At 47.2% G+C, this 24,030-nt stretch overlaps 1 protein-coding gene across 2 annotated transcripts in view; it reads left to right on the top strand.

Annotated features, from left to right (window-relative positions):
• The window catches only part of UBE2Q2 (ubiquitin conjugating enzyme E2 Q2), an 844,760-nt gene that overhangs the window by 780,512 nt on the left and 40,218 nt on the right, over positions 1 to 24,030 (top strand). For both annotated transcript variants that reach the window (XM_085643780.1, XM_085643779.1), the window contains exon 11: positions 18,249 to 18,344. In XM_085643780.1, coding sequence (XP_085499906.1) covers positions 18,249 to 18,344 — 96 coding nt within the window. The remainder of the gene's footprint in view (positions 1 to 18,248; positions 18,345 to 24,030) is intronic.

The following is a 24,030-nucleotide window of genomic DNA, read 5'->3' as shown; positions in this document are numbered from 1 at the left end:
GGACCTGAGCAGGCAAAATAGTTGGATGCGTTGTTAGCTTTGTTTTTAGTCTGACAAGGGCTTTCTCAGGACCCATTTAAAGGTTACCTGACTGCCATTTTGGCCATTTTATTTTTGCCGGACCAAAGTTACTTATTCAAAGCACTGGTTGTGGTGCCTTTCCTAAAAGGTTTACAACACGTTTCCATCGAAGTTCTTTTTGATCCCACAGTATGATTTAAATCCTTTTCTCATGTTTTTAATATTTACCCCATTTGAACCAGTAACATCTGCATGATGGGTGAGGGAGGCCCTTTCGGTTCAGCATCCCTGTACCATTTTGTTGGGACACAAACTGATGTTAAGGACTCAAGCTGCTTACCTACCAAAGATGGTGACACATTTTCATATTGGGCAAGTCATCACGCCCCTTACCTTCCTTGCTCCACTTCATCCCTTGAAAGAGGAAGAGACTCCATCATTTGCACCCAAAGAGAGAACTCCGTTTTTACATTGATCATACCAGTAAACATCAGCACTTTGTAAGGTTACCTGGGGCAAAGAAGGGCAAGGCAGTGCATTAAGATCACTTGCGCTGTGGCTAAGAAGCAGTCTTCACAAGATCAGGCCTAAGGGCCAACTGCACTAGGGCTAAATCTACTATGACTTCATTGATATGTGGAGTACCTGCAGTGGATGTTTGTCAGGCAACTCTATGGCAACTAGGGCACACATTCACAAAGTGCTACTGCATCAACGGTCGGGTTTGTCGAGATATGCCTTTTTCCCGCTCTGTCCTTCAGGACGTCTTAGTTTGAGTCATTCCACAAACCCACCCCCTTGGGAAGTACTGCTTTGGTATCTGTTCACAAGGCAAGGGATTTTCATTTAGCAGCATTCATCAAAAGAACAAGTTACTTAATTTTGGTTATGCAATTTCTGGTGGATACCCTTATCAAATCACAGAATTCTCACCACCCTCCTACCTCTCCATTCTGTGGTATGGTCTCTAATATATATTAAAAAAAAGACCCCAATTGAGTAATCTGCACACTCGTTTCTTGACTTTGCTGGTGGGCTCTGTGTCCGAGTAAGTGGTTCATTTAAGAAATGGCTGTCTGTGCGCATGAGTGGTGCTTATGTGCACCTCCATCATGATCACCTCCGGAAAATACCATTAATGTAGTTACACTGTGCCACCTACCAGTGCAAAGGAGCACTGCTTTCGAATTTTCCAGCTCTAGTCTGGCGCCTGGGGGAGGTGAGGAATCTGCAGTTAGAGTAACCTCGGAGAGTGTTACTGAAGGTAAGTTACTTGTTCATTTAGTTTTGAGGAGAGCTAGGGTAACCTGTATGCTGGCACTTAAACTTTCCCTGGGTAGTGACTTAAAAGAAACATCTTACTGTGGGCTTTTTAGAGTAACTGTTATTAGCACATTGGTTTCCCTAAATGGCACTGCAGTCCTTGATGCGTTCTTGCTAAAGAAATGGGAAGCTGACTTGCTCCCCTTCAGGTTTATGTAGCTCATTCACATAAACAGTGCGATGTTAGAACAGAGGAAGCGACAACCTTCATTATGCGTAAAAAAAAAAAGCCCTTGGCTTATGTAGACACTGACTAGGTGCAACTGACAGGCTCAAGTGATGTGAACTTATGAGTGTTGGTCTCTGAGTGGAAATAGATTTTAAAGTAAGTAAAAATGTTAACTTTTTTAACTTGTCATTTTTTGGGGGGGTAATACTCATTACTTGCTAATCTTATTGGGACATACCCTTTTGTTCAAAATGTATTGTTTCTTGGTGCTCTTATTGACATCCAAAGAAAGGCCTGCAGCTCTGCACATGTGTGAGGCATGTGGGCACATCTTGCCCCTAGGGCATGCTGCACACCCTTATTAGTTCTGTATTTTGCAAGGTGGTGTTTTTCTCCTTTTAGTTTCCACACACCTTATTTATTTGATTTCTGCCTCAGATAACAGAAGGCAAAAAGTCTAATATAAAATTGTTTTTTGTACCACTGGCAGTTTGTGACAGCTGACTATGTATCCTGTTTATTTATTTATTTATTTTTTGCTATTTTTAAAGCGCGCAAATACCTATACAGGTGTCTCGGCGCTGGCGATCAAAGAACTCCTTACTCTTTTGGGAAACAAACATCCTGAATCAATATTTGAGGACATTATTACTAGCAGGCTACTTCAGATGTGGCTTTGGGTTTTTCGTTGAAAGTTATAAAGAAATAAATGAGAAAATCAAAAAGTGTGAAAAAAGTAGTTAGAAAAAAATGGGAAGGGCTGGGATAAGAGCTGGGAACTGCTTAGGTATACTGGAAGGGAAAGTCCTTAAGCTAGAGGGAATGGTAAGGTACAGAACACAGATTCAGTTATGTTTAAGGTCAGGCACAGGATTAGTTGAAGGAAACACGTGAGATTAGGAGTAATGGCTTCATATAGATTCAGTATTAGTGAAGATAAAATCCCTTTCACTATTCGTAGTTTAACATATAGTTGGTAGGAGTAGGGATTCTCACTAGTGGTTGCCTTTTAGAACTAGAGTAAAACAATGTTGTTGTTTTTCTCACTTCTTTTTCACTTTTTGCATGTTCCTTTAGTCACTAAACCTTTTCTTACTTTTTTTGAAACTTACAACCTAGATTTGCTTCCATTTGGAAACAAGCTACTCAATTTTTCTCTTGAAGAATTCTAGGGTATTAGCCTCCCCTTACTTACCACTGTCCAGGAATACTCAAAGCCCAGCAACAGATTTTAGAAAACTTCGCCCCCCCATCTAGGGCCCTCCTCCCACGCAGAGTTGTCAACCTGAATCTTGATACTGGTGCATGTCGGAATTTGAAATTAAGTGGCATGTATCCATCTTCACTAGGAGGAGTTTGCCTTGTTCAGCCAGATCCACATGCTTGGTCTAGACAGTAGGCAATATGTCCCTATGTTCCAGAGTCTTGCTGCCACATTTCTGAATACTCCCGTTATAGAGATGGTATTAAACCTGCGTGAGCTGAGGGCCTATCTGGGAAACAGTCCCTTGTGGGAGGATCCATTGTTTGAACACATCACACCAACCCTCAAATCCCTCAACTGGCTTCCTATTGAAGGTAGATGTATTTACAAGTCTGCATGCATCACACACACAACCCTTCACACACATTCCCACAGCTACCTAAACAGCAAACTTGTGAAAGCAGGAAGAGCCAGAACTCTGAGAAGCTCCAACTCACTTCTTCTCATCCCTCTGAAATTGAAAAAGAAAACCTATAGAACTCGGATGCAACTCCTCCTTCTCCTGCTTCAAAAGAGACCTGAAGCTTCATCTCCTTAACAAATACTTTACCACCAAAGCCAACGGATCCAGGCTCCAATAGCCTAGCTGACTCGCCTCACAATCTAAACCATCAAAGATTGGTGGTCATTTGACTGTTTCATCTACCTAATCTAACACTCACCGCTTTAATGTATTCTATCTTAATGTTATGCCTATCTCTTTATGCAATCTTATATCATGTTACGCCATGCTATTTCTTTCGTGTATGTAAAGCACTATGATATACACGGGCCTAGCTAGCACTATTTAAAACATATAAATAATAGCACCTTGGCATCTAACTTTGGTCTTTCTCTGGGTACATAAAGGGCACGCTTGATTTGGCATTATTGCACCTCCACATCTAACATAGCCCCCCTACTTTGTCCCCCGCCCTCCCATCCTCCCATCCATCACCCCATGCTGGTTTGTCTGCTATGTAGCCAATCAAACACTACAGTAGGTTCCCCCTTCATTCCCTACCTCTAGGTTTGTACTGTGTTCCCACAAATCCCTAGTTTCAAGAAGGTCATTGGTGTTATCCCTTTTTAAAGTTATCAAGCACCTTTAGCCATTTTGGCATCTCTTCTACTATTCCTGTGATGGTTCTTAAATAAATAAAATCTTTATATTTCCTCTCATCAGCATGCCAATGCTGATACCTCTTAACGTGGTCGTAGTGCCTCTCGAGTCATAGCCGCAGTGCTTGGGTTTGAGTCATGGCTTCGAGTCATACAATAAGCACGTCCTCATGCACCCTGGAGGCAATCCAGGACCGCAAAGCTGTATGTAGCCAAACACAGGAAAAATCACAGGCCTCACATAAGTCTTACTCCAAGTCGAGGGCCCATACTTGCTCCGAGACTACTCTTGTGAGTAGTAGTCTTTGCAATCAAAGTTCTCCAGTAAGTCAAAGTCCAAGTGGAAGCAGAAAACAAAGCAGGACTTGGCCCCTTCCCGCCGCTGTCTATCAAAAGCAAAGTCGCAATGGCATAAAGTTGGCAGTCAGTCTTGCTTCCGATCACTAATTGAGGAATCCTCATGTTTCTTCACAAGCTGTGGGATCACTGAGTAACAACTAGACAAAGTTCGACACCATTTATCAGAAACTATGGGGAAGGGCATTGAAGAACTCATCTTCACTGTCAGTTCTTTGGATCCCATCAGGATCTCAAGAATCCATTGCTGTTCAAGTCATATGTGAATGACTGTAAAGGGTGGGGAATGAAGAACATACCCTGCTAATTCTGTCCAAGACATATTTCAAAATTCCTCGTGTCAGTCTGCCATTGGGTGTGTAACCTTTGTCTTCCTCGATACCATGAGGAGCATCCTTTTTTTGCATGCAAGGTGTTGATGAACAAAAAGATAATTAGGTACAGAAGAGAACATTGCTGGGCCCTCTACAGGATGCAGCGACTGGAACGGAGCCTAATTTCTGGCTCCGTGGGTCACGGGGAACAAGGCTCTAAAGGGGAAGGGTCTTCTTGACTGGCACTTCGCCAGGCAAGAACACTCAAGGTCAGCCACCGTGACAAAATCCCAAACCACCTTTTACATCAAAGGACTGACCCTGTAGGGTTCAGCCTCAAACACGCAATGCCTGAGGAAGTATAGTCTCAAGCCCCGAAACCCTGCCAAGAGACTCTGACACCCAGCCTGTGATGCCTTGGCGCTGGTAGCCGTTCTCAGCTCCGAAAGGCCTCAGAGTGAAAAAACACCAACCAAGCCTTGGGGTACCAAAGTTGGTTCCAAAAAGAACCTTCAACTCTGTGCTGCATAAATCATTTGTGTCCATAGAGCTGCCAAGGATGCCAGATGTGAAATAAAGGAGGCTCTACATCCATTCCACCTGCAAATTGCTGGGCCGGCATCTTGCACTCTAGGAGCCAGCCTCCACTCCCTTGAAGAAAAGGAGGCAATTTCCGAGTAACATGAAAGATTCCCAATACTTAAGAAGCCCTAACAATCCGAGCATACACTAGGGTCTCCGCGTCCACAGTCACAACATAGCTCTCCTTCCCCACATGGATCGCCCCCCACATTCTTTGACTTTGATCATGATCTTGAGGATGATATTCAGAACCCCTTTGAACAGCCACTGCAACCACTTGACGGGGATGACCTGAGGGAGGACCACATTGCTGATCCCCATGACGATTATAGCTTGGAGCCTGACTCTTTAAAATATTGTCGACATTCAACGGGCAGCTGCACAACGTCAAGTCAAGCTCCACGTGGTAGAAGAAATAACAGGACTTGATCTTTGAGAACATTAAGTCCAGTTGCCGTTCATGCTTCAGAGCATACATCATGTGTGCTGTAGAGAATTTCAGGAAACCAGTGAAGTTCAGTGTTGTCTTTCCTAGTATAGAAAAAAAAATACAGGGCACACATATACAACAGTGGTCATGTGCCTTCTGATTCAGTGGTAAGGTATATGTCTCGGAAGAGAGCTTTTGTGCAGGGCAAAGGTGAGACTCTGCCACTAAACAAGCAGAGCCAGAAGATTGACACTGCAGGGAAACTTGTGGCAGTTGGGGCTGCAATACTATTGTATATAGCAAACTCAATGTATCTCCTGCAAAGATACAACAAATGCCATTAGGAGGAGAGGAAACAACTGACTTATCTCCTAGAAGCCTACAGGAAGGATTGTAGGGTGTTTGTGCAGACAGGCAAGACCATCTTGAATGCCAACAACATGTGTGCCGTAGTTTTAGCAGATTCTGCCTCCAACTAAGTCAATGCAAGCGTGATCCTGCTCAGGAATGCATGGCGTCTGGTATCGGGGATCTGCCCTGAAGTGCAAGAGCATCTTGTAAATTCCTCCTTTGGTTGGGAACATATATCCAGCCCTCAGGTTGACTCCATGCTGGGGAAAAAACAAGCTCAACCATTTATTTGAGTGTTGTAAATTCAATCACAGGGAAAGCCTACCAAAACCGAGAGCGGGTCATGGCATTGAAAAAGATTCTACATTGTTTTTAGGCAATGCACCCACTAACTAGAACAGTAATGAAACTACTGAGGATGATGGCATTGTGCATAGCCATAGTACGCCATGAAATCCAGATCTGACCCTTATGATATGATATAGACATTTAATATAGCGCATGATTCACTCCCAAAGGAGTATGCGGCGGATCTCGCCTCCTCGTACGACAATCCTAATTTTGTCACCCTCCAATCCAAAATTCAGGTGATCACCAGACTAGGAAGAGACCAAGCCCCTCCAAACTCACCTAGGCCACCGACCAACCGCACTAACATCCCCACGGTCCCCCTAACGAAGAAACCCAAAACACAGACGACCCCCACTAACTGCATGCTCATAAACTGCAGATCAGCCACCAAACATGCCACTGAACTAACAGAATCCATCCTCACGCACGACATAGACATAGACATAGCATTCATCACCGAAACCTGGCTTAATGATTCCTCCCTTCCAGTCCTGGACACTCTCGTTCCCCCCAGGCTTTACAATCACCAACAAAGACAGAAAGGACCAAAGAGGAGGAGGCTTAGCAATCATCCACAGAGACAATATTTCCGTGACGGAAACAGACTCCTCCAACTACAGCACCTTTGTGTGCCTAACTGTCAACATCAACACTTGCAACAAAAAACCACTTACCTGCCACCTTATTTACCACCCCCCCCCAGGCAACTCCACCACTTCCACCGAACACCTGTCGGACCTGATTGCCCACTGCGAGACACAAACAACCTTATTCTGGGCGACCTCAACCTACACCGGAACGAAGATAACAACCCGTTAAACCAAAACCTGAGTGAGTTACTATGCAACAACAACCTCACGCAACCCTGCACAGAAACAACTCACAAAAAAGGTGCAACCCTAGATGCCATCATAGCCAACCGTGACACGGTGACAATAAACCACACCCTGCCCGTAGATTGGTCCGACCACCACTTAATCCTCTTCCACCTCACACAGCCAGCCACTATACAACCCCCCACCCAGCCCAAATGGACCACAAATCTCACTCAGACTCAGACCAACATGACTGAAAAAGTCAACTCCCTCCTTACTACCTCCTTGGATGATCTATCCACGACAGAACTCACTGACTACTTCAACACACCCCTGACATCCATTCAAGACCAGATAGCCTCCCTGAAACAAAAAAAAACCAGGAACATCCCATCCAGATCCTGGTTCAATACGGACATCAACATCAAAAGGAGATAACTTAGAGCAACAGAAAGACTCTGGAGAATGAACCCCTCCTCAAGCCTTCTAGAACAACTCAAAGCAGCTCGGAGAAAATACAAACAAAACACATCCGTAATGAAAAAGCCAACTTCTTCTGCTCCGCCCTGGACAATGCAAAAAACAGGCCCAATTAACTATTTAAAATCATCAACCATCAAATCACCAAGCCCCCCATAACCCCACCCAGGCCTCCATGGAACTGTACGAAAACTTCGCCATCGTCTTCGAAGAAAAAATCTCCAAGATTGAACTCTCGCTAGACACCAGCACCAACCCTGCCTGCCAAAGCCTGCCCCCAGCTCCAATAGAAAGCACATGCATACACCTCACAAATACATGGAAGTCCTTCAATCCATCATGGAAGCCGGGATTATCAAGCTAATCTCCACCTCCAAACCCGCTTCTTACGTCCTGGACCCTATACTAACTCAATCGACCAAAAAACTTAAACTCTTCATAGCCCCGCTCTGGTGCAGAATCATCAACCGCTCCCTGAGATCCGGCATCATACCTGAATGCCTTAAAGTCGACCGAGTAACGCCACTACTAAAAAAAAAAAACAGGCCTTGACTGCACGGACCTGAACAATTTCAGACCTGTCTCCAATCTCCCCCTCCTATCCAAAATCCTAGAGAAATGCGTGCTTTCACAACTGACTCAACACATGGATAACATCAACCTTCTTGACCCCCACCACTCGGGATTCAGAAAAGGTTACAGCACTGGGACAGCGATCCTCAATATCACAGATGACATCCATAAGTCACTGGACTCCCCTCACTACTGCCTTCTCATTCTCCTCGACCTATCGGCAGCTTTTGATAGGGTAGATCTCCATCTTCTCATGAAGGCCCTACAAGAAAGGGTAGGTGCCGATGAGAACGTCCTCCGCTGGTTCACCTCCTTCCTCCAGAACCGCTCGCAAAGGATAAAAAATCAAAAACCTCCGACCTCCATCCCGTCAGCAGAGGTGTGTCCCAAGGCTCAGTGCTCTCACCACAACTGTTCAACATATACATGGAACCCCTCACCACCATACTTAAAAAGGCGAATATCCCCTTCCACCTATAAGCCGATGACACCCAGATCTATCTGGAAACTTCCTCCCTAGATGACATCCTCAGACTAAACAACACCCTAAAAGAAATTCAACACTGGCTGTCCCTAAATCACCTTAAACTTAACCAGGACAAAACGGAGATCCTCCTCATCTCCAACAAAGAAGAGAACCCTCAAATCGCAGAATGCCTTAAAGCTACGGATGCTCTAAATGGCAATCTCACCCTGGCTAACTCTGTAAAATCCCTAGGAATCACCCTAGACTCTAAACTGGACATGACCAACCACATCAAAAACTCTGCAAAGACTGCCTTCCTCAACCTAAAGCTTCTCTACAAAATTAAACCATTCATCACTACTAAAGACCTCAAACAAGCCACCCAATCACTGGTGCTATCCAGATTCGACTATGGCAACGCAACCTTCACCGGCACCACAAAATCCCACCTGGCTCCCCTCAAAACAACCCTCAACGCAGCAGCCAGAATGGTCACCGGAATCAGAAAATACGACCACATTTCACCAGCGCTAAAAGAACTAAAATGGCTTCCAGTCGAACTGCGAGCGAACTTCAGAATGGCCTGCCTCACGCATAATGCCCTTCACACTGGAAAACCGGACTATCTGGCAGCCAACTCAAGAGGGCCGGGCAGACAAGAAACCTCAGGAGCTCGAACTCCCTCCTTCTCATCCCCTTGAGAACACGCAAACCCAAAACTGCCGCGAAGTCATTTGCTGGAAACGCGCCAAAAATCGGGAACTCCATCCCAGCAGATATCCGAACTATCCTGTCCTTTACAAAATTCAAAAAACACCTAAAAGCCCTCCTCCTCAACCGCTCCCTCCCGAATGGATAGCCGCCGCCTGCACGCTATCCCTGAAGCCGATGCTCTCGGACTCTACATCGCTTAGATCCACCTCAACTTGCTTCAAGACAACTGTGCAAATAATTAAGCTGCCTCAAGACCTCGGACTACCTTAATAAAGCATTCAACAAGCTTACCTCAGGACTCAACCACTACCTCAAGAAGCCTCACCACTCTTGGACTGCCGAACTTTGTTTTTAAGACTGCTCTACTATGTAACTATTATGAAACACTGCTGTAAAGCGCTCCAATACCCCTGGGTCAGGTCAGCGCTATATAAAACTCCATCAATAAATAAATAAAATAAAATCTTGGTGCTGCACTGCTAAGAGAGGAGAAACTTCCTAAAACCACCAGGTCTTCAAACCCTTCTTAAAAGAGATAGTCTGCGCAGAAGCGGAGACTAGGGGGGTGTTTGTGGCCAATGTAGTGTCTGGCCAATCAGTGGTCACAAGAGGAAGGTCATTGGGATGCGCAGTGTTAGAAGAGTATGACTACGGGCTACCAGGTAATAATGCTGCCATTTTGCTGCCAGTCCGTATATTTTTTTTAAACCACTTTTATCTGTTTATCTTTTGAGATGTCTCAGTTTACTACCTTGCTCTTCACCTCCTGGTCCACCGCGGCTGGTGTCGTTTGTGTGGAGGAAGTACTACTTTCATTACTCGCTGTCTAGTCCCCTACCTCACGTCACACACTGCCGGCTACATCTTGCTGATGCCGACGCACGGCGGGCACGCCAAATGCAAGCTCATCTGCTCCCATCCCCGCCAGACCATCAACAGGAGCCAGAACCACTGCTCCTTTTATCACAGAGCACTGCCATGCTCAAACTATTAAAAATTCTTCCTAACAGCTGAAGCTACTTGACTAGTCACAAAATCAGACGGTCCACTTTAGAGAGTGACTAATTTGTAAAAATGGTGTCAAAACTTCACAGAGGTTGTTTAAAAGAACCCTCACACACCAACCTGGTTGGTGTCCTGCTTCATCATTGGGTTCCCAGTTGGGTAGCCGAATGCTACCCAACTGTGCTGCGACACCTGATTACAGTGGAGCAGGGTTTGGTTTGTTTTATGTGTGATGCAGTAGTGAAAGTGGTGAATATTAAAAATGCCTATGGGAAACTCACTATATGATACTTTATTCCCAGTGGCCCATGGTATGCTTAAAAAATGCAATGGATAATCTAAAAGAACAATAAATTTGCGTCTGGATTATCCTTTGGTTGGTGTGTGAGGGTTCTTTTAAACAACCTCTGTGATGTTTTGACACCATTTTTAAAAATTAGTCACTGTCTAAAGTGGACCGTCTCCGTTGATTTTGTGATTACTACATTGGGACAAGGACGGCCCGTGCAAAAATAGTCCTACCTCTCTTGGTTGTTTTTTTAAGCTACTTGACCACTTGCAAGAGGCTAAGTCCTCTAAATTTGCTTCTACCCTTCAGTCCTTGTAAGGTCATGTAGCCTGTTGAAAATGTAGATTTCAAAGCGTGCCCTCTATCAAATGTATATCTCCTTCAGATTCCAAACCCTATAAAGATTATACCCTGCCAGTAGTTTCTTTTGGGATGCCAAAGCCTCCCCTTCTAGACTTTGTTACCTCTGGTAACAGCTTAAACTGCTTTCTTATCCGTGTGAGATGCCTGCCGAAACATGCTGTGGAACTTTGGGACCTTCTCTCTCCCTATCTCTCTCTCTCTCTCCCGCTCTCTCCCTCCCTCTCTCCCTCCCTCTCTCTCCTTCTCCTTCTCTCTCTCTCCCTCCCCCCTCTCTCCCTCTCTCCACCCCTCCCCCCTAAGAGATAGGATTCCTCACTGAAACTTGGTTAAATCCTACATCTATCTCTTCCATCAAACTCGCTCTTCCAGCCAATTTTCAATTACTTAGAATAGATAGGGTTAATAAGGTTGGTGGGGGAATCGCCATTATTCTTAAAGAGAATGTTACGGCAACAATAATCGACACCATCTCAGAAGACTGGTTAGAATCCTGTATCTTCAAACTTGACCTTTCCCCCAACCACTCTTGGAAAGGACCCCTAGTCTATCGTCCACCCGGCTCAAAAAAGGGCTTCAGCCACCGTCTTCTGAAATTTATAGCTCCCCATTTACTTTCAACCCAACCGTTTCTCCGGTTGGAAGATTTCACTACCATGGGGTACACCCCATAAACCTGGATACCAGCCAACTATTTTCTGACTTAGAAACTCTGGGGTTATGCCAACAAGTTACGAGACCAACTCACACTGCAGGTCACATATTGGACTTAATTTTCTCGACTTTCCTACTATTTAGCATCGACCCTCCAAAACCTGTGATCTGTTTGATCATCAGCCATAACTAGCCATCTGGACAATGGCAAAAAAATCACTGCCACCTACGCACTCTGACATTGTAGATGTTGACTTAGTGCTTTGTAATTATAATGGTCTATTGAATTCTGTTTTCGATAAAATTGCCCCTCATAGTCATGTCAAAAAGAGCACCCATAGACCTCATGCCTCCAGTAAAAGACAGGAAAGGAGATGGCGCTTGACTAATCTTCCCTCTGACAAAGGTTTTTGTGAATTGGTGCTAGCTGCTTACCATCGCGATATCAAGAAAGATCGCAAAACTCATATTGCAACAAAAATTTGAGGCAGGGAACTCCTCAAGAACACTTTAAAATTCTCAACTCCTTCATAAATCCAGTGGCCTGCTCTCCAGAATTAATTCAGTCGAAGTCACTTTGCGATGCTCTGGCCGATCACTTTGATGGCAAAATCAAAGAGATATACCAAAACTTTCCTACCATCACTGCTGAGCCCTATGTGAGGGATTTTGTCTTTATTCCTCCTACTGATCCAACCATCAATTTAGGTAATTTCAAAGACATTTCCCCAGAAATCACCTATAATCTTTTGAGGTCTTCGAAATCCGGCTCGCCAACAGATGTTTGTCCTCCCAGAGTATTGATATACTTTGCTAATGAATCGGCCCTGCAAATTTGCTCCTTAATTAATCTATCAATAACTACTGGAAAAGTCCCTTGAGATTGGAAGTCTACCTTGATCAGGCCTATCCAAAAACACCCAATTTAGTTTCTACCAATCTTGCTAACTACCGACCAACTTCGCTCCTCCCTCTGCTGTCTAAGTTGCTGGAAAAATACATTAATCAGCAACTGACAACCTACCTTGAATCAAACAGCTTATTAGACCTGTCTCAGTCTGGATTCAGACAACTTCACAGTACAGAGACAGCTTTGCTTGCAGTCACTGACCATATCAAATGGTCCCTTGATGCCAATGTACCTACATTGTTGGTTCTGTTAGATCTATTTGCAGCATTTGATATGGTGTTTCATCCATTGTTTCTTGACCATCTACAGGAGATAAGGATTCATGGTATGGCTCTCCAATGATTAGCAGACTTCCTGTCATATGGAACCCAAATGGTTGTTCTGGGTCCTTACAAGTCCAGAGCTATGTCGCTTGACTACAGGGTCCCTCAGGGCTCCTGTCTCAGCCCTACACTTTTTAATATCTATAAAGCCCCCCTCGCTAAACTAGTCAGTTTTTGGGTTTGAGATTATTTCATGCGCTGATCTATCTAAATCAAAAGATTCTTTCTAATCTTGGATGAAAGCCATAGCAATCTGGATGTTGGAAAACAGACTTCAGCTTAACCCCTCAAAAACTGAAATTGTTATTCGGACAAACACAACTTCTCTGGGCTCCTGACTGGTGGCCATCAGAGCTGGGTCCCATCCCTGTACCCAAACTAGTGGTAAAAAAAAAAGAAGAGTTTTCCCTTTACTTCCACTCTCCTCAAGGAAAACTCTTGTCCAAGCTTTGGTTATCAGCTGTCTGAATTACGGCAACTCACTTCTGGCCTCCATAAATGAGAAGCTGCTCTCTAAACTTAAGGTTCACCACAACACAGCTGCACGTCTTGTATGTAACCTCCCCCCTGGCACGGCAACTACACTGGCTATCGGTGAGAAAGAGAATATGCAGTCTAACCCCCCCCCCCATGCCCTCCATGGTCACGGTCCCATATATTTAGCCTCCAAACTTCTGCCCTACACTCCTTTCGAGACTGTTACAAGACCTTGCTCCCTTGGTTCAAGAAGGCTAGAGCAGGCTGTAGATCTTTCTCCTTCCTTGCCCCTCATCTCTGGAATCATTTGCCTACGCAATTACGCCTCTGTGAAAATCACTCCCCCTTCAGGTACGCACTTAAGATCTACCTATTTTAAGAGCGCTTTGGCCTACCGTTCGTATGTCTTGGTCCCGCGCCGAGGTACCCCTCCGGGGGGGATTTGAGCGTGTAATAAATTGACATAATATAACATTGAGGCCAGTGTTCAGCACATACTTGCATGGTGGAATGACCAGAATTTGTCACAATGTAGGCTTTTTTCCTACCCTCAGCAGCAGGTGACCATCATTATCACCACCGACATCACTCGCAGCCTAGGAAACACTTCTGGATAACATGACAGTTCAGGGTATCTAGATGCAGGAGCAAAGATGTTGCCACATTAACTTTCTTGAGCTAACAGCAATACAATTGGGCGCAGAGCTTTTTACACATTCAAAAAAGAAACGAGCATTTGCAATGCAATAGGTCTCGCATTACGCGAGTATCCGCTATTGACATTGCAAATAACAATGCCTTTTATTTTTGTTTTCGTTTCTAAAACAAATAAAAGGCATTGTCGTTTACAATGCCAATAGCTTAAACTCGTGTAAATGCGAGACCCATTGCATTGCAAATGCTTGTTTGTTATTCAGAGCAAGAGGCAGTTCGGTCAGCTTGCCACTGTGTCACAACTCGCCTTTACACCTCGAGAAAAAGCAAGGCAGGAAGCGGCCTGCGTTGCACCCTGGGAGAGGCCAGGTTCACTGACCATTATGTCTGTTGTGACATCTTACTTTGTTCTTGTGTCCAAGAGAAAACTAGATGCAGACATTTAGGGAACAAAGGTAAATTTACTAGGCCTACGAGCCTGAAATGTTTGAACTGGAGACATGTAAAGTTGTGTAGCCTGGAGTTGTTTTGTCAAGTTGTGTTGCTGAGTGAGAAATGTCGGGATGCACACGGCCATTCGAGATGACCAATAAAAAAGCTGTTCTCCATGACAGGAGGAGACTTAATTACTGAATCAGTGGAGCTTTTGTTGTGCCACATGCAAGCAAGCGGGCGCCTTGTGGCCTGGTGATGACGCAATCATGCTTGTATGTGGATAATCGCGCAACCTGTACAGAAGGTCTGGTCTTCAAAATACGTGGACCAGACTCCAAATCGCAGTGCACTTTACATCTCATTGTTAACAAGCCCGGACAGACGGACATCGTGCGCCTGACCTGGGGCTGGCGCCGGTTGTACACCGTGACCTCTATTGGCCCTTGGGATGGGAGGAGGGGGGAAGAGTCCTTTCTCTTTCCGGATGTATGACAAGGAATATCCCGGATATGGCAGGGTAAATAACCATGGCTTAGTAAATTGTGAAGGCCCTCTAAGGTGCGCACACGCTTATGTGCCAGTGACGTGCCAGCAAATGCACGGGGGCAGACACGCAAACTTCATCTCCTGAGTGTGTGTGTGGGGGGTGGGGGGGGGAATGCAGCTGGCTGATAAAAGCACAATGCGGGGGGAGTGTGTGCACGCTCCCGCCCCTCTCACGCTTATAGCAAGTAGTATAATTGTGCGTGACTATGCTCTGGGCCACTTGTTAATTAAGGAGCCCTCCCTCTGCATGTGAAGGGCGCACCTGCTTTGGGGGAGGTGCACGAGTCCCGACAAAAGACGCGCGAACTCTTGAATTGTTTTTCAGGGGAAGAAGGAGCCACAAGCATTGGCATAGCCAATAGGTCTCGCTTTTGGGACCTTATAAGTATTTAGTTATGCAACTGTTGCATAGTTCAACACTTATAAGGTCCCAAAAGCGAGACCTATTGGCTATGCCAATGCTTGTTTTAATAAGGACCTGTGAGATCGATGTTGAACAGGGTACTAGATGTTATTATGCTTGCCAACAAGCAGGCGTCGGTTTCTATCTCGCTTCTCGAGTGCCTTAACCATGTGATCTGGCTAGTGATGAAACGAAACTGAAACTTTGATACCCATTCAAATACGGCTGCAGGGAAAGCATTTGTTGGAGATCGGTCTCGAGGCGGATGGCTTGAAGAGGACTGTAAAGTACGTGTTCTTTATATTATATGTGTTTTTTTTTTTTTACGAAACGCTTCAATACTGCACTTCATGCGCCGACAACCGGGAAACGCCGGTTCACCAACATTCCCATTCTAAGGATGAGGGAAATGCCTCTCATAATGTTTCCCAGCGTCCAACTCGCTTTCATTCCAACACGGATGTGGCATAACAGCTTTAGTTGCCGGTTTTGGAGCTGGGGAACCCGGTTCGAATCTCCGTGTCAACTATTTTGTGATTCTGGGTAAATCTCTTAATCTCCTCGTGCCTACAAAAACCTGAATCCGTCCTCGTGTAATGTAACTGGTGGTCATGTAAAGCGCTCGAATACCTTCGGGTCGAGTTGGCGCTGTAGAAAACTGAATTGCTGTAATTTCTGGTGAGGAAATAGAAGGTTCTCAAAATGGTTATGCAATTGAGAGGAGCGTGAAAAGGCGACGTTTGATAACATTAGAACGCAATTAAAGAACGGAGTTTGTCATGCAGAGTTGAAACCCGGTTCGAATCTCCGTGTCAACTATTTTGTGATTCTGCGTAAATCTCTTAATCTCCCCGTGCCTACAAAAACATGAATCCGTCCTCATGTAATGTAACTGGTGGTCATGTAAAGCGCTCGAATACCTTCGGGTCGAGTTGGCGCTGTAGAAAACTGAATTGCTGTAATTGCTGGTGAGGAAATAGAAGGTTCTCAAAATGGTTATGCAATTGAGAGGAGCGTGAAAAGGCGACGTTTGATAACATTAGAACTCAATTAAAGAACGGAGTTTGTCATGCAGAGTTGAAAGTACATGTAGGATAGATAAGGCAAGAGTGATAAAAATAGAAACCCCTCACTAAAGTACTCACATTGCTTCCAAAAGTAAAGGAGCGCCGCTTCAAGGTAATAACAAGCATTGGCCGCACGCGCTCCTCGCGCTTTAAGTTTAAAAAAAAAAGACAAGCCCGGCGGAGCATGGTTATGCAAAGTGGAAGGCTTCTGCACATATCTGCTTCACTTAAAACACAAAGCTGAAAAAAAGCTTTTGTGCAAAAAAAATGTGTCTCTTGCACTTTTAAAAGGCAAGGTTAGTGTACACCTACGTTTGACTACATTTAGCAGCAACTTTGCTTACATATAGAACAGGGAACCAACTTCCCTCATCAAAATTCTCATCATTAATGCATTCATGGAGGGAATAGAAAGAGTAATTCATCCCTCCAACTGTGCCACCAATTCCTCTGTGGAATATTAGCGTGGTGTTCGCGGGGCTTATGGGAGCACCCTTTGAGCAACTCTTGTGCAGTGCAATATCTTTTGTAGAAGATAGCTTTTCTTATTGCAAACCTTATCTAAAAAGAGTCAGTGAATTGCAGGCTCTATCTGTTGAAGCTTTTATTCAAGTTTAAAAGGATGGATTCGTCTTAAGAACTTTCCCACATTGCCTTCACAAGGTGGTTTCCCTTTTCAACCAGAGCTACGAACTTGATTTCCACACCCAGTCAGTGGCTGATAGAGCACTAGACACTTGAGACATTAAAAGAGCTCCAATGCTGCACATTGACAGACCTGCGGAACAAAACCGCTTGTTGTCACATTTGCTAAACCTCCCTTAGGGAAGCCTCATTCCATAGTCTGTTATAGCAAGCAGGTAGTCAAATATATACTCGTCTGTTATGCAGAGGTACAACGTCCTCGTTCTTGTGTCTCGAGGGTACGCTCCACGAGAAAGAGAGGGACTGCATTGGCTTTCTTGGGTAAAATGCCTTTAGCAGGCATATGCAAAGCAGCTACGTTTTGAATGCTCACACCTTTGCTAAACACTAGTGTGTGGATATTCAAGCCCATCAAGTGGCGCAAGTTAGCCAAACAGTCTTTAAACCCTTGTTTCACACATCAGCTCACTGCTTTACAGTCTATGCAAAGCATGTGATCTACAGCTGTACATGATACCGATGTGCAGCAGCACCCTTTCGGGTCTGCAGTTCCAAACCGGAAGATGCGACAGCAGTAAGTTAAGTCGACTGATCAGAATTTCATTTTTTCTTAGGTTCTCACAAGTGCAAATTATTCGCAAGTCCTAAACAGTATATACTTATTAAAGTGTTAACTCTTTATACCCTGCTCTTCTTTAAACATTTATACCTCAAAAAACAAATTAACTGATTTACACCAAAACAACAAAAGCACGATTCGAGTAAAGTTATACTTTAATGCCAAGCTTGGTGTAAATCCATTCAGCGGTTTGGACTGTAGGTGTGAGGAGAATTTTCAATTGGAGATCAAATAGGAAACCGTTTCTCAACCCATGACTCCTTCCCTTTCCCCCCTTTCGACGAATCTTCACAAACCTTCACATGCAGAAGTGTAGCTGATTATATAGTAAATTATTACATTTTGTGAAAATCCATCCACGGGGGTAAAAAGATATAGGCACATCAAAAAATACCTTTTCAATGAAAAGTGCATATGCACCATAACTACTATCTCTGTATATACTCGTTTAATTGTTAGCTCTGTGAAATGTGACATACCAAGTACAAGTCAAATGTGACCACGTTTTTTAAATATTAATGTCTCTTGTAAACGTCCATTTTCATTTTAGGGCTGGAGTAGTGCCTATTCAATCGAATCAGTGATCATGCAAATCAATGCCACTTTAGTTAAAGGAAAAGCCAGAGTGCAGTTTGGAGCCAATAAGGTAAAACTATTTTAAAATATTTTGGTTTGAGATTTGCTGTGATAGTGTGTGTTTTAACAAACATAACCTTAGATATTGAACTTCCTTCTCATGTATCATGAACCCCATAATGCAGTATTATCCCAACTCGCAGGGAGCCCTAGCACGTTGTAAGTGCGCAAGAAATAAATGCAGTAGCTTGTGAAAATCTCCTCACTCGTGCAGTTTGTTCGTGCTCCTGTGGCTTTGTTCTTTCCCCTCTATTCTATATTCTATTACAATGTCCCCAGGTGTTAAATGTGGTAAGGATTTTCAGCACATTCTTTTTTTAATGTATGTGGCAGCTAACTAGATACTTAAAATGCGCTAACATTGGCTCTTATTTTTAAAGGGGACTTTTTAAAATGTATTGTGAAACAATGCAGCAGTGTCCAGTAGCAACACACATTAAATACATTTAAGCGATTTGTTAATCTGCAATGCTGTTTTTTAATTTGTAGCTTCCAATTGGCTTTACTAAGTTATTTTTAGCCAGTGCCTCTACAGGTATCCATATATTATAATTATTGCGAGCACTTGCTTTTACCGCTATTTCTGTTTTTTTGCAGCTTGAGCGTGTCTTCTGCTTTATTTATCTTTTTTTCTCAAACATCAATCAAAATACACATATGTATTCATACCAACGGACTTCTGGTAGTGTCATCTTTAACCGTTGGCATGTTCCAGTGTTAAACACATTTTGCTTCCATCCTCCAGTTCATCCAGAATGGGGCAGCAGGTTAGCCAGCTTTAACCATTAGCTGTGTTTCACTGTGAGTGATGGCATTCATATGTATGTGCATAGTGACAGTTCAGTGCCAAGGCTTGTCTGGTTGTGTATGTCGGCATTTTTTTGCATATTACAATTGTAACAAAGCAAAAACATTGTTTGCTTGCTGAGGCCAGGCCTATTGTTTTCCTTGTTTCGGTGTAGCACTGAAACTAAACACAAATATCTGAAAGAAACACGTTAGTTAGATTCCTCACCTTAGAATATTCCCAGGTGTCAGGCTGGATCCGGAAAGATTTTTCGTCAGCAATACCCCTTGTGCGTCGCTAGGCGTCGTCTGCGGCTCCGCGTCCGTCGTCGGCGTCGTGTGCCGGAATGACGTCGTCTGAGTACTTAGACGCCGCCCTCGCACGCTGACGTCAGTTCTTCTTTTTTCCGCGCCAGACAGCGCCGATCCGGGAAGAGCTTACCCCTTAGTCAATTTTTGACTAAACTTTTTGACTCTTTTTGGTCTTTTGTCGACTCTACTCTGGTGCCGGTAGGATGCCTGGATTTAAGCAAAACCAAAGGAAATGATGGACGGAGTGTTGAACATTGCAAGCACTCACCCCCAGTCAACTGATCTGGGTTTAATCCATCACCGTTCTTTAGCCCACTCTGCCACCCCAGTTCAGACATGGCCATATGCAAATCAGTCTGACCCTGTGCCTCATGGGAACAGTCCAGCCCGAACTGCCAAGCCATGTCTTCCCTGGACCGGAAACAAGCTTCCTAGGACCGGTTTCTGGCATTTCAGCCGTCTTCAGCCAGGCTTGCTTGAATCCAGTGGCAAAGTGAGCAAGGGACTGGATTTAAGGCCTGTGACGCCTGCCATCGCCTAATGTCGGTGACGGATTACCATCGCCGGTGCCTTTACTGCCTGGGGGCCGACCACGACGCGGAGTCGTGCCCCGATTGTCAGGCCTTGACCTCGAAGGCTAGGCGGGAGCGGTCCCGTAAACTTCTCGGGCTCGGCACTCTGCTCCGCTCACGGTCCCGGTCCAGGAGGAGGTCCAAGGACCGGTCGCGGAGCCGCAGTCACCATCATCGCTCGTCGGGCTCGAAGTCTTCGGGTAAGTTGAAGCGATCAAAGAAGTCCAAGAGGCGACACCGCTCTTCGGACTCCCCTCGCGCGACTCGGCCGAGGGTCAGGGTGGTCCCACCCCCGCGGCTCCGCAGGAGCCGCGTCTGTCTCCATACCCGCCGGTCCCTGGGACTGACGCGACTCCGGCGGAGGTCAGTGCCTTCCTCTCGGCCATGAGGGGCCTGGCTCCGCCGTCAACGCCTGCCGGGCGCGCCTTCGGGCCCCGCTGGCTCGACTGGGCGACCTCGCGTGCCGGCGGCGCGGTCGACGACTTCGGTCCCGACGCCGCAGGTCCCTGAGGGATCCAGGCCTGGATCTCTGTCGGCGCCGGTCAACCTCACGACGCCTCTTCCGCCGGCGCAGACACCGGTTCCACCTCCGGCGCCGTCTCCGGACGACGCCGCCGACACCGGTTCCACCTCCGGCGCCGTCTCCGGACGACGCCGTTCCCCGGTTTAGCCCCTGTCTGGACCCGACGCCGGCACGGCGTCATCCGGCGCCGCACCCGACGCCAATGGATGACCGTTTCATCTACCGTCCGGCTCTGATCGTTCCTCCTGTTTATCAGGAATCGGATGACGGGGGCGACTGGGAGGGGTCTGAGGACCCTATGGCCCTCCAGGGTCAACTTTCACAGGACTGGGCAGACGAACTGGGGGATGCCAGTGGTCTGGACACTTCGCCGGACGCTGGCTTCATCTCTCCTCCGACTGTGGCTTCGGAGGAAGGTGCAGCTTTTTCAGTGGTGCTGCGCAAGGCGGCCGAAGCCCTGGGGCTCGAGTTGCCTGCTGTGGCCGTGAGGACTAATATCCTCACAGAGGTGCTTCAACCGTCAGCAAGCTCCACAGAGACTCTGCTGCAGTTCAATGAGGCCCTCATCGACGTTCTGCAGGGCACTTGGTCCAAGCCCTCCACAATTCCTCCTGTGGATCGGAACGTGGCACGGTGCCACCGCCCTGCTCCGGGCGACCCCAGTTTCCTGTCCCAACACCCCACCCCGAGAGCCTGGTTATCCAGGTCTCCACTTCCCAATCCTCCTTCCCGTCCGCTCCTCCAGATCAGGAATCCAAGAGGCTGGAACAGTTCGGAAAGAAACTGTTCTCTTCCCTGAGTTTGGGCCTGCAGTCTTTGAACACCGCTTGCCTCTTGGACCGTTTCTCCCACTCTCTGTGGGATGCGGTGGAGGACGTGCTGCCACTGTGTCCGGAGGAGGCCCGGACACATCTCTCCCAGGCACTTGCTGACGGGTGAGATGCAGCGCGACATGCCATACGGTGTGGACTTGACACCACGAACTTGCTGGGTAGGGCGATTTCCACCACGGTGGTGCTCCGGCGCCAAGCCTGGCTGAGGTCCACGTCTTTTTCGGGGGATGTCCAGAGTACCCTCATGGATATGCCCTTTGATGGCGCTCGCCTTTTTGGTGAGAAGGCGGATAGTGCGCTGGCTCGTTTTAAGGACTCCCGGGCTCCATTTGGTCTCTCGGCCCCATGGCCGCACACTTCCGCCTTTCGTGGCCAAGAAAGGGGCGCCTCCTCACGTCCGCCTAGCCACCGGCCGCAGAACCAACCTGCACGTGTTCGCAGACGTGGGTTCCGCCGTGGCGGTTCTAGAGGACAACGCGGTCAGTCCACATCCACCCTGGCAGCATCCGCCTCAAAGCCCTCCTAGTCCGAGCTTTCAGGCCCATTCCACGCCAGTGGGCGGCAGAGTTCGCCATCACCTGCTCCACTGGCGCTCCATCACTTCGGACAGGTGGGTGCTGCAAATCGTCCGAAGGGGCTACTCCCTCCCCTTCGAGACGACCCCTCCAGCCATGCCACCGCAGTGCCACCGTATATCGGAGGATCACTTGAATCTTCTGCGGGAGGAAGTTACGGCCCTCTTGGCCAAAGAGGCCGTCGAGCGCTTTCCTGGTCCAGAAGTAGGCCGTGGTTGCTACTCCCACTACTTTCTGGTTCCCAAGAAGGGCAAAGGGGGCCTACGCCCGATCTTGGACCTCAGGAGTGTCAACACCTTCCTCCGGAAGGAACGGTTCAAGATGCTAACTTTAGCTCAGGTTCTGTCTGCCCTCGACCCTGGAGACTGGATGGTAGCGTTGGACTTGCAGGACGCCTATTTTCACACTCCCGTCCTGCCGGCCCACCGGCGTTACCTGCGGTTCACGGTGGGTCAGGAGCACTTTCAGTTCACTGTGCTCCCCTTTGGCCTCACCAGTGCCCCTCGGGTGTTCACGAAAGTGATGGCGGTGGTCGCAGCTCATCTGCGCAGATCGGGGGTTCCAGTCTTCCCCTATCTCGACGACTGGCTGTTGAAGGCGGGCTCGCCCCAGCAAGTCGTCTCCCACCTCCAGACTACGGCCGACCTCCTGCATTTGCTGGGGTTCTCCATCAACGTGCCGAAGTCACACTTGAGTCCCTCCCAGATGCTCCTCTTCATCGGAGCGGTTCTCGATTTGGCGCAGTTCCGGGCTTATCCTCCGGAACAGCGGGTCCGGGATATTCTGGCTCCGATTCCCATCTTTCGGCCTCTATCCTGGGTTTCGGTCAGGTTGGTGCTGCGGCTTCTGGGGCTGATGGCCTCCTGCATCCTGTTGGTGCATTACGCCAGGTGGCGAATGCGGGCTCTGCAGTGGGACCTGAGGTTTCAGTGGGCCCACCATCGAGGCAACCTGTCCGATCATGTCTTGATCTCGGAGGGCACTGCGAAACAGTTGCAGTGGTGGCTCACGGACCGCGATTGGGTCAGCAGCAGATGCCTCTCCCTACCCCAACCGGAGCACGTAGTAGTGACGGACGCGTCCCTCCTGGGATGGGGGGGCCACATGGGAGAGGCGGAGATCAGAGGACTCTGGTCTCCGGCGGAGACTCAACTCCACATCAACCTTTTGGAGCTGAGAGCGATCCGGCTTGCACTGAAAGCCTTCCTTCCCTCTGTCCGGGGAAGTGTCGTGCAGGTGTTCACGGACAACACCACCGCCATGTGGTATTGCAACAAACAGGGCGGGGTGGGGTCGTGGACCCTTTGTCAGGAGGCTCTGCGCCTCTGGACATGGCTGGAACACCAGAGCATCACCCTGGTGGTTCAAAATCTGGCGGGCTCTCTGAACGCCTGAGCAGACAAACTCAGCCGCCGGTGCATGATGGATCACGAATGGCGTCTGAACTCGGACGTGGCGCATGGTCTCTTTCTGCAGTGGGGAGAGCCTTGGTTAGATCTATTCGCCACCGAAGAGAACGCGCAATGTCAGCAGTTCTGCGCATTGCAATTTCCAAGGCAGCACTCGCTTGGAGACTCTTTTCGTCGTAAGTGGAGTTACGGTCTGTTGTACGCCTTTCCGCCTATACCACTTCTGCCCAGAGTGCTGAAGAAGATCAGGCGCAACCGGGCCCAAGTTATCTTAGTGGCTCCAGATTGGGCACGAAGGTTCTGGTATCCCGAGCTACTCAGTATGTCAATAGATCCTCCGATACGATTGCCTCTTCAGGAGGACCTTCTGTCGCAGCAGCAGGGGACGGTCCTCCACCCGAACCTGTCCAGCCTCCACCTCCATGCGTGGAGATTGAGCGGCGGCAGTTGATGCCATTTGACTTGCCTCCTGAAGTCTGTGATGTCATTCTGGCAGCCAGGCGTCCCTCCACAAAGACGGTATACGCCTGCAGGTGGAACAAATTTGTGGCATGGTGCACAGCAAAGGCTGTGGATCCCCTTTCCGCCCCTCTTTCTGAGGTTCTACTCTTTCTTCTTTATTTGGCCCAGCAGGGCTCTGCTTTGGGCACCTTGAAAGGTTATCTAGCTGCAATCTCTGCCTTCTT

This window comes from Triturus cristatus, chromosome 3_1 (assembly GCF_964204655.1).
Source record: "Triturus cristatus chromosome 3_1, aTriCri1.1, whole genome shotgun sequence".
In the NCBI taxonomy this organism is placed as follows: Eukaryota; Metazoa; Chordata; class Amphibia; order Caudata; family Salamandridae; genus Triturus; species Triturus cristatus.
This window is presented reverse-complemented; position numbering and strand designations above follow the sequence as displayed.